The sequence below is a fragment of the Trichomycterus rosablanca genome, chromosome 27, assembly GCF_030014385.1.
Source record: "Trichomycterus rosablanca isolate fTriRos1 chromosome 27, fTriRos1.hap1, whole genome shotgun sequence".
NCBI lineage: Eukaryota > Metazoa > Chordata > Actinopteri > Siluriformes > Trichomycteridae > Trichomycterus > Trichomycterus rosablanca.
This window is the reverse complement of record NC_086014.1, coordinates 13,366,289-13,377,457: the sequence shown is the minus strand read 5'-3', so window position 1 is coordinate 13,377,457 and position 11,169 is coordinate 13,366,289. Positions and strand designations below refer to the sequence as shown.

The 11,169-nt window shown below is 44.8% G+C and overlaps 1 protein-coding gene across 3 annotated transcripts in view; it reads right to left on the bottom strand.

The window, feature by feature from the left end:
* Positions 1 to 205: 205 nt before the first annotated feature.
* Positions 206 to 11,169, bottom strand: part of brsk2b (BR serine/threonine kinase 2b) — a 92,435-nt gene continuing 81,471 nt past the window's right edge. Inside the window, exons 13-19 of one of the 3 annotated variants that reach the window (XM_062989419.1) lie at positions 9,084 to 9,144; positions 7,383 to 8,016; positions 5,698 to 5,746; positions 4,848 to 4,971; positions 4,067 to 4,247; positions 3,860 to 3,949; positions 206 to 393 (exon numbers count right to left, since the gene is read on the bottom strand). In XM_062989419.1, coding sequence (XP_062845489.1) covers positions 374 to 393; positions 3,860 to 3,949; positions 4,067 to 4,247; positions 4,848 to 4,971; positions 5,698 to 5,746; positions 7,383 to 8,016; positions 9,084 to 9,144 — 1,159 coding nt within the window. In that variant the 3' untranslated portion in view covers positions 206 to 373. Of the gene's footprint in view, positions 784 to 3,859; positions 3,950 to 4,066; positions 4,248 to 4,847; positions 4,972 to 5,697; positions 5,747 to 7,382; positions 8,017 to 9,083; positions 9,145 to 11,169 lie in introns of all 3 variants that reach the window. The other 2 variants (XM_062989418.1, XM_062989420.1) reach the window with 2 other exon arrangements.

Sequence of the window (11,169 nt, the reverse complement as noted above, 5' to 3'; positions counted from 1 at the left end):
GACCCAACCTTTTCAATCCCTGACGACCACTACTTATGTGTCGGTTTTCAGGAACGACGTGTCTTCTTGTTATCGTGATCTACATCAATTTAACGACTTTTCTATGGAGAAACAGATGCAGGAATGTAGTCGATTCCAAAGGTTTTCTATGGTAGAGCAGGCCTATTGCACGTATATGAATATTTATACTTAAATTACTACGACTGTTCATCGTTTTAGTCTTGCTGTTTCTTAAAGGCCTCGCTTAGATCGGCCCTTCGTCTGAAGAGATCCTGTGGAGGTCGGATGAGTTTCAGAGAAGATGCTGTCTGGAGAAGCGTCCGTGCGTCCGTCCGTAGCTTGTACTTGCTGGTTCGTGTGCCGAGCGTCCGTTCTAACACTTCTGGATAATTCCTGAGAGCAGAGATGTGCAAAGCCGTCATCGTCATGAAACGAACGTACATTAGAAAACGACAGGACGAGAGAGGTACTGGACGTTCGGGTCCGTTTCGCCCCACTCGGGAAGAATCGATTGGAAACGATTACGCCGTAGAGGACCGAACGGTCGAGCTTACAGATTTGTGATTTTTATGTTCTAGCGCTCCCGGATTTACGCTTCCTCTCGAGTCCTGATCGCCGAGGCCGCCTCGCCGTTCTCTTTCGTGCGTTCCGAGGCGTTCGGGTCGGACTCACGTCTCCCCTCGGCGGCGTGCTCGGGCGTGTCGGGGGGCCGCGACGCCTGCCCCGTCTTCTCGTCTGAAAAGAGCTGTTTGATTACTTCAAAGAAGCTAGTCAACGGGCTGCCTGGGTACACACCGGGAGAGAAGAACCGACACAGAGAGAACACACACATGAACAGAGTGGAGCACAGAACACTATGAGAATGAGGGTCAGACATCATGCGTGAGAACACGGGAACACACGATCACAGAAAATAATCCTTCAAACACAAAATTCGATGAGTGGAAACATTATACAAGTACAACTTGTATACACTGATAATACAACTGAACAAGATTTACTTTGGAATGGAGAAACAGTGGGTGTGAGTGTAAACCTGAACTCAGCAACAATTACACACAAATTTCCCTTCAAATACTGGATCAAACGACGTCTCTGGTTCCCAAACCGTCACTCAGTGTTTTCACGAGGAAAGAAGTTGTAGCACTTCGATGAGCGTTATTTAAACAATGTACATTTACTACTATATAAAAATTCCCTATAATATTCTGCATTTTAACCAGGCATGTTACATCCTCACACTTCCACATCTTGGACATTTTGACTAAGCGATTGCTAACCGAATTGCTGTGGGCTCGCTAGGACAGCTCACAGTGCAGATTGACCAGTAAACGTGACGCCACATGCTTACTCTGCCCTGCTAACTAACCGTATGCTAGAGTTTTACTTTCAGCTAATCACCAGCCATATTAAAACCATCACCAAAACAGCCTTCTACCATCTTAGAAATATAGCCAAAATCAAGGGTCTAGTGTGCCAACAAGACCTAGAGAAGCTGATCTGATCGAAGAGAACTGAGCACATCACTCCAGTTCTAAAATCTCTACACTGGCTTCCGGTTAGTTACAGAATAGAATTTAAAGTGCTGCTACTGGTCTATAGATCACTGAATGGGTTCAGCCCAGAATACATCTCAGATATGTTTAGAGAATATAAACCTAGTAGATCTCTTAGATCCATGGACTCAGGTCAGCTAGTTGAGCTCAGAGTCCAAACTAAACATGGTGAAGCAGCATTTAGCTGTTGGGCTGCATATAACTGGAACAGACTGCCAGGAGATATTAGATGTTCCGCAAATGTAGAAATGTTTAAATCCAGGTTAAAAACTTTTCTTTTTTCTTGTGCCTATGATTGAGCTCGAAATTTTTGCTATTACCCTCATTTTACCATATTTCTTTTAGTTTTTCATGCTCTTAATACATTTTTTTTTAATAGAGTAGTGTATGAGTGTTTGTTGACATTACTGCGGTATAATTAATCACTTATAATAACGTGTATCTCTCTTGTTTTAATTTTATATTCTCTAAACTGTAGGGTATATTTTACTATATTTTCCTTTAGTTTTCATGTTCTTAATTGCTTATCTCTCTTGTTTTAATTTCATATTTCTTAAATTGTAGGGTATATTTTACAATATTTTTATTTTATTTTTTATGTTCTTAATTTTTATCTCTCGTTTGAATTACATGTTCTTAATTGTAACTAAATGTTTGCAAGAAGTCTTTCTGAGGTTCTAGATCTCAGGAATGTTTTAATGCTTTTAACTTTTCCTTATGTAAAGCACTTTGAATTGCCACTGTGTATGAAAGGTGCTATACAAATAAACTTGCCTTGCCTTGCCTTGCCTAATGATCGTTTAACTCCTAGATCGAAACCGAAAGATCTGCTGTGTTTGTTACTGTGCGTTATTTCCAGTCTCTCGTGTCCTGGTCGTGTGTCATGATTCGTCTCATGTACTGGTGTGTCTGTACTGATGAGCTTGCTGAGTTCGTTTGTCACACAGGCACACGTGATTACACTTACACAGGTGATGGAGGTAGTGCACGGCCAGGATGCACGGCCAGGATGGTAAAGATGATGGTATGGCGAGTGGTGACCTGATAACATCTCCCTCTGTTCAGCGGTCAGATCTGATAATGCCATTTTCCCGGTCCCGCGTGTCGACAGGGTCAGGTTTATTGGAGATTAAATATCTGACATGTTCTCTAATAGATGAAACCTGACCCTTTCGACACTTTCAAATCGAGTGTTAAAATCACCGGTTTAGGTTGGTTATCTGTTGATTTAGTGGAGGGAGCTGTTATCAGGACGTTCAGCACAAGCACATGCACAGCCGTGTAATGAGACAGAGGTACAGAACCCACAAAAAAAAAAACGTCCTCTCGTTTCGTTTCGTTCTTCATCTCCAAGTGGTGACATATCAGTACAGCCTGGAAGGACGTGGATTTAACGACTGTATTATTTGGACACGGGACGATTCGCTGATATTAAACCAGAATTTATTTTGTGTCTCAGAATATGAACGTGCATCTACATGTGTAGATTGCAGAGTTGATACACTAATCACTTTCAAATCAACTCCATTCATCTCTCATTAAACTCTCTCATTTTTTTTAGCTCTTGAGAACTCTTCTGAAGCTTGATTTTGATTGTACTTTTTCTTTGTGTTGGAATTATTTAAATCTTTCCTAAATCTGCTAAAGAAAAATTAATCGATTAACAATTGCAACTGAAAGGGGGCAATTACTTTATCACCCCACAATAGACAGATGAACAGTTAAACTGATGCTGTTAGTCCTTAAACACGTGTTTGGTTGAATGTGGCTGAGGTTGAACGTGGTGATGCGTTCGGGTTGCTGCGGCGTAGCTGGCAGTAGCCATGCAAGTGGAAGATGTTATTTTAAAAGGCGGTGAAAGTAGCTGGTGGTGCAAGAAGTAATATAACAATACACAAGTGTATTTTAGTGTAGGTGAGGGTTTTGTGTTGGTTAGTGAATGGGTGTGGCCGTGTGCCTGTGTATGCTGGTGAGAGTGGGTGAACATCGGTGTAAAATGGTTAAAACTGGTGTGTGCTGGTGAGAGCTGGTGTGTGGTGAACATCGGTGGGAGTGGGTGAACATTGGTGTGTACTGGTGAGTGTTGGTGTGTGTTGTGTTTGTTTATTGAGTTGATTGAGAATGTTGTTGACGGTTGATGTGTGTTGGTGTGTGTTTATTGAGTTATGTGAGTGGGCTGATGTGTGTTAATTGTGTTAAGCTCACCAGACAGCTGCTGAACTGTTGGTGAGTTGTGTGTTGAGTACATGTTGTTGGTGTGTGTGAGTGTGTTGGTGTGTGTTTGTTTTGTGGATAAAGCTCACCAGACAGCTGCTGAACTGTCGGCTGTTCGTGTGAGCTGATCAGCTGAGCCTGGATCGTCTCCACCACTCGTTTGAAGCGTCGACTGGGACCTGCAGCACGACCCACACACACACACACACACACACACAGAGAGAGAGTGTGTGACCGATCGCTCCAATAAAACTTCCTTTTGAGATTGGACCAGGACTCAGCCGCGGCATGGTTACCTGAGAGCAGGGTGAAGGTGACGGAGTAGATGCCGTTCTCCTTGGTGGCCAACGAGCTTTCTGTGTACGTTATGTCCACCTGGAACTTCACGGGCTTCTGGAAGACGGCGGGACCGGCCGTGGATTTGTACTCGGCGCGAAAACTGGTTTGAGAGACCACGCTGTGGCTGAGGCTGGGGATCTGAGAGGACCCGAGAGGTGAGAAGGATGTGTGGTTTCTTTATATTACTCACACTGAGCAGATCTATCTATCTATCTATCTATCTATCTATCTATCTATCTATCTATCTATCTATCTATCTATCTATCTATCTATCTATCTATCTATCTATCTATCTATCTATCTACCTATCTATCTATCTATCTATCTATCTATCTATCTATCCGTCTGTCTGTCCATCCATCCATCCATCCATAAATCCATCTATCTACCTACCCATCTATCCATCTATCTATCTATCCATCTATTTATCTATCTACCTATCTATCTACCTATCTATCTGTCTGTCTGTCCATCCATCCATCCATCCATCCATCCATCCATCCATCTATCTACCTACCCATCTATCTATCCATCTATTTACCTATCTATCTGTCTGTCCGTCCGTCCGTCCGCCCGCCCGCCCGCCCGCCCGTCCGTCCGCCCGCCCGTCCGTCCGTCTGTCCATCCGTCCATCCATCCATCCATCCATCCATCTATCTATCTATCTATCTATCTATCTGTCTATGACTACAATAATACATTTAAACACACATGAGTACACACACTGATAAAACTTACCGAGAGAAAAGCCTGAACGATGTCGGCCTTGATGGAGCTCAGGGGTTTATCCTGGATCACCACAAAGATCTGCTCCTCTTTCTCCAAATTAATGAAATTCCCAAACCAGGATTTTTTGGCAAGTCTGGAAAAAATGAAACACCATTAATACCGTTTGTTTTTAAAATGTGATGTCCGACAAGTTTGGGTCAGGTGTCCGAATACTTTTGACCGTGTAGTGTGTATATATTCCTATTTAACTCGCAAACCTCGCCACATGCACAATCATTTGAGTTAATTGAGAGTGAACAGAGTATAAAAATACATCAACAGTCCACAGTGCAGCTGCTGTACCGCTACAGCTCACTGGGGGCGCCGCCGCCAGCAGACGTGCATCCGATTAACAACCATCCTGGACTGACAACCACGACTGACACGAGGAGGTGTCAAATATTTCGGCTTTTCTATTAAAAGACGGCCCCCGGGACGTCGGTCGCGGGCCGACGATCCGAAGTCCGAAGCCTGGTGCGCGGCTCATTTCCTGGCCCTCTCGGACCGTGAAGCATGCTGGGATTCTGCCACGCAGGATGCTTATCTGGGACGGAGCTGAACTACAGGCAAGAACATTAAAGAAAAGAAGAAGTCCTTCCACAGGCAGGAACAGGAGCTGTCTCTGAGGAGTTAAGCAAGCGGAGGTCGTAAGCCGGTCTCTCGACCTGTTTTTTTTTTGCCTTCGCTGTGGTACTCAGCGGAGGCGAGCCTGCATCATCACCATAGCAACCGAACCAGCTACCAGAGCTAACGTGCCTACGGTACGAACGCGCGTATTCATAAGAACATGATCTGAGGGCCTAGGTGTGGTGGAACTCACTCGGGGGACGACTCCGGCGTCAGGCTGGACATCTCCTCTTGCGTGGGCACTGCGAAACAAAACCACATGATCAAGCATCATAAATCCTGTAAACACAGAGCTAGCATCACGAGTCCTGGCGCTGCTGCGTCTTTTGCACACGCGGCTCATGCGGTAATTTACTGGGTTGCTCCGTTTCGCTTCGGTTCGCTGATGAGCGCTTTTTCAGAACTGCGTCGTCGAAGTGATTCGCTGCTGATTCGCTCTTACTTGAACGTGGAGGTTTATCGATAGAAACTGCCCGATCCTGAGCGTTAACGTGCCAAGAGACGAGCCGGCGTGGCCGGTGAGGCCATCGGCTTCGGCTTTTCCTTTTCACAGACGGTCTTAGTTGTGGTAGTATTTAAAATCAAACTGAATTACAAGCGCTGTTTGTGAATTTCCCAGAATAATTAAAGCCAAACATGACGGTTCACCCTTTATACCCGAGTAAACATGCACGCTAAAGAGAGAGACACATGCTAATAAACCACAGCTAATCGTTTACTAACAAAAAACAGCTGTTTAACAACCAGTACAGGAGAGTAAACAGCGTCCTGGTCCCTGGAGAGTGGAACTGAGAGGGGTAGAGATATAACACCAGGTCCCATAACAGCTCGGGGTGAGGGGAGATGATTACAGAGCTCTCGTTATCATAACAACACATTAAAACGGACAGAGCTGATAACGGCACGTTTATTCCCGAGATTAATCCAGAGATTGACCCGGACTAACTGATTTATAGGGATTAAACACACCCGAGGTAACGAGCGTGGTGTGCAAAAGTAAAAAAAAAAACTTTATTCTGTTTATACACCTGCTTAGTATTGTACAGTATTACTCTACTTACCTCAAATACTTTGTTTTTTACCTTAACAGACCTTGAGCCGCTGTAATACTTAACTGTCTATCTGTCTGTCTATATATGTATCTGTCTATCTGTCTGTCTGTCTGTATATATATCTATCCGACTATCTGTCAGTCTGTCTCTCTGTCTGTCTATGTAAATGTCTGTCTATCTATATACTGTATGTATCTGTCTGTATGTCTATATATCTAACTATCTATATATGTATATGTCTGTCTGTCTATATATGTATCTGTCTGTCTGTCGGTCTGTCTATCTATTTAACTGTCTGTCTGTCGGTCTATATATGTATCTGTCTGTCGGTCGATATATGTATCTGTCTATCTATATATGTATCTGTCTGTATGTCTATCTATCTATCTGTCTGTCTGTCTGTCTGTCTGTCTGTCTGTCTGTCTATCTATCTATCTATCTATCTATCTATCTATCTATCTATCTATCTGTCTGTCAGTCTATATATGTATCTGTCTGTCTGTCTGTCTATATATGTATCTGTCTGTCTGTCTATATATGTATCTATCTATCTATCTATCTATCTATCTATCTATCTATCTATCTATCTATCTATCTATCTATCTATCTATCTATCTATCTGTCTGTCAGTCTATATATGTATATGTCTGTCTGTCGGTCTATATAAGTATCTGTCGGTCTATATATGTATCTGTCTGTCTATCTATCTAACTGTCTGTCTGTCTTTCTATAAAGTAGATGAGAAATGATAACAAATGTCTTTTCTAGAAGGACGATGTGTGTGTTGGATAACTTTGAGAGAAAAAGTCCTGAACACGGCGGTTACCTTGTAGTTTCCTGCGGTGAAACCTCGGCGAGCCGAGGAAGCTGTTCTTGATGGAGTTGAGTCTCGTCCTCCAGGGCACGCTTCCGATAGAGGGGCTGGGAGGAGGCGTGGGGCTCGGAGTGCCTGCCGGGCTGTGCTTGGGCGTGTGAACCGGCGTCCCTTTGGGCGTCGGCAGGGGGCTGGCGCGCGGAGAGGCGTGAGGGGTGACCTGTGCGGGGGGGATACATTTGCCGTTGTGGTCAGCGTTGGCCAGTGGGTGCAGGTGGTGACGGCGGATGGGGGAGGGAGGCGGCACCTGAGAGAAGGGCACAGAGAGCTTGGGGGGCACGGTCAGGGGTGGCCGGCGCACCTTCGGGCTGCCGGGTATGAGGATGGACAGGGCGACGGAACGGCAAGGCGTGGACGGTGTCGATGGCTCGGACTCGGCGGCGGAAGGTGCGCTGGTCGTGTTGGGAAGAGGGTTCGATCGAGCGCTCTGGAGGGGCTTTTCCGGTGCTTTGGGTTTAGCCGGGAGCGTCTGGGTTCTGTTGTTCGGTGCCGCATCCGGCTGTGAAGTGCCGTCGAGTCGGGAGACGGGGTTGGCCGATCGCGCGGCGTCCGTGTACGGCGGGGGGATAAAAAAGCGCCGCACGGGCTGGGAGAGCGCATGCACCGAAACGGCAGGGCACACACACGTCCCAACAGCACGAGAACAGACATCGGGCGAAGCAGCGGCGTGGAGCGAGGGAGAGCGGTGCACAAAGAGAGAGAAAAAAACATGCCATTAGCACGACCGGCCAAAGGGCAGCAAGAGCGCGGAAAGCAAATAAAAAATAACAGCCACACAAGACGAGAATAAAAGAAAGTACGACCACAAATCAGAAAAAGTTGGGACGGTATGGAAAATGCAAATGAAAAAAACTTCCAATAAAATATTTCATGTTTTGTCTGGTCAGTGTCATTTAGTTTGTTAATACACATCCATTTCTGCATTTTAAAAAAAGTTGGGACGGTAAAGCATTTACCACTTCGTGATGTTTCTGTTTACTTCTCACAACACGAGACGTTCTGGCATCGAGGACACCGATCGGCGACGTGTATCAGGTCTTATTAAGATTACGATCACCTGTTTGCGATCACATTGTTAATTAGCTTTTTACCTCATTACTGGCACTGAACTCCCCCGTCCCAACTTTTTTTGGAACGTCTAAAATCCAGAAATGGATGTTTATTCACAAACAAATAAAGTTAAACAGACAAAAAAGTCAAAGTAAATGTAACAAACATTGTGTTTTTTTATTTGAATTTTCCATACAACTTCTGTTACTAAAACGATGCAGCCATAGAAGACATTTACAGCTAGTGAGCGAGTCGAATTGTTGTTGCGTTTTATCGTCTGTGGGTGATATACTATTAAACTTTAGCTGTTGTACGTACTATAAGTAAATTTTCATCCAATTTGACGTTGGAGTGACAGCTTCTTTCAATCACCTGAACTGCATTAGATCCTGAAAACAAACGTGAAGCTGGATTTTGATGTCCCACAAGCTCCACTTCCTGCTGGAAAAGTCTTCCCAAAACTACAGTTGGAGGTGGAAATGGCCCTTCGGCTTTCTAACTTCCTAAAAAGCCCCCCTGGACAGGAGTGAGCCTATCTAGTGAACGTCCGGGGTCGATCTGGGACGCTCTCTTCAAAGTGAAAGGTGAGGAGGGAGTACTTACCCGTGGACTGCCGAGAGGACTGGTGGACAGACCGGATGAGGCACCGCTGATGGACCGTGACCTGTCACAGATTCAGAGATGATCAGATCGATAAAGAACGTTACGTACGTAGGTAGGTGTAAAATCATATTTTCAAGTTTGGAAAGGAAGGCTCTTTCGTGTCCCAGCGTAACGGGGTCCCTGTGCACAAAGCGAGCTCCTTAATCAAATAGCTCGGTGTAAAGAAACTCTTAACCCCCCATTTTGGGATGAACATATTCGGGATGAATTGGGAGCCAGGCCTGCTCTTTTACGAATAGACACTGATTTCCACAAACCACGTAAAAACCTTCCCAAAAAAGTACAGGCTGTTATCAATGATGTTGTTTTGGACCAGGACGTCCATCAAGTTCACGATCGAGTCCATATAGAGCACGTAAGAAAACTTCATCTTCGGTATGTTGTGCCCTGATAACTGTCATTAAATCCGAGCGGGTCTCCTTTATAAAGCTCGCCGATAAAGTGCGACGATCCCCGTATGACGGCGCCGAGAGACGGCGCGTCGGGTCGATCGGCTTTCGCTGCTTACTGACAGAAGAAATCCGAACCCGGTCTTAAGGAAAGTCGTTTATTCTCCGTGACTCTGTAAACATTAAAGGACGTAAAGTCATTTCTAATATCCAGATATCATTCCAGCACTTATGTTGCTTCAGACTGAAAATATGTCATAGGTCTGTTTGAGAACCTAGTGATCTCTCTGCATAGATGCATTTTAGGTCGTCCTACTCACAAATACAGAAGGTGTATGGCATTACGTGAACCAAGCAATTGGAGGGGAGGGAATCAGTGCACCCATAGTGCCAGTCCCAGGTCTGGATAAATAGGAGGGTCCTGTCAGAAGTAAAAACGGTGACCCATGAACCGTTCCTTCATACGTACACAAAGGTTGTAGGGACATCATATTTACATATACGACTGAAGCGACTTACGATTGTGACTGTCTACAATTCAAGCAGTTGAGGGTTAGAGGCTTTCCTCAGGGGTCTTAGTAGAGGTGGGGCTTGAACCGACAACTCTATGACGACTAGTCCAGTACCTTATCTATCTATCTAGGCTACCACTGCCCTGTGCCAATGCCGTGTGAACACACACGTTTCACTGCGCCTCGTCGTTTTATACATCGAACCCACAGCAATGCGATCACGAATTATTCTGAAGACCTGGGTTCACACCGCCTGCTCACGGTTTCTCTTTGAACCGGTTGACTTTGGTTGCACTGGATTCTGTCATGAGAGCAAACGACGTAAATAAATGATCGGTCGTCGTGTACACGGGCGCTCGGGCGTCTCTGCTCGGACTAACGATCCGATCGTTAAACATGTATATATTTTGTAAGTCACAAAATATGTTTGATCGTTCAGGCAGAAAATCACGACATGCAGCACGACGCTGCTGAACACCGATGCTTACTTTCTCTCCATGTATATATATACCGTATATTTCACTCCATTAGCAGCTACAAAACACGCCAAAAAAAAGCTCTTACCTCCCTTCTGTCTGAAGAACGTGACCTAGCATATCACACTAATGCCTGATCTGCAATGTATAGTGATATTATATATATTATATAACACGTTTCCTTTAAGGTTACTTAATACACCCCCTTAACTCGGTGCCTTTCACTTCTACCTGCTTGGTTAACACTGTCCATTCATTAATTCACTGATTAATTTTCTGTTTTACAACCACTTTATCCTGGTCAGGGTTGCAGTCAGGGTGTCTGATTAATTTGCAGAAAAACAAGAAACACCCCGGACAGGTCACCAGTCTATCACAGAGCACACACACACAAACACACATTTAGTGTAATTAAGTAGCTCCAGTTAACCTGACTGCATGTCTTTGGACTGTGGGAGGAAACGGGAGTACCCGGGGGAAACCCACAAGGACACTGGGAATCAAACCCAGCACTTTTTTGCTGTGAGGCGACAGTGCTACCCACCGTGCTACCCTGGTTAACATTAAGTACGATTTCTTTGCGTCTAATGTATCAGTGCAACTAAATGTATCGAATTTTATTGTTTGTTTTCAACCTTTAAATGACCTC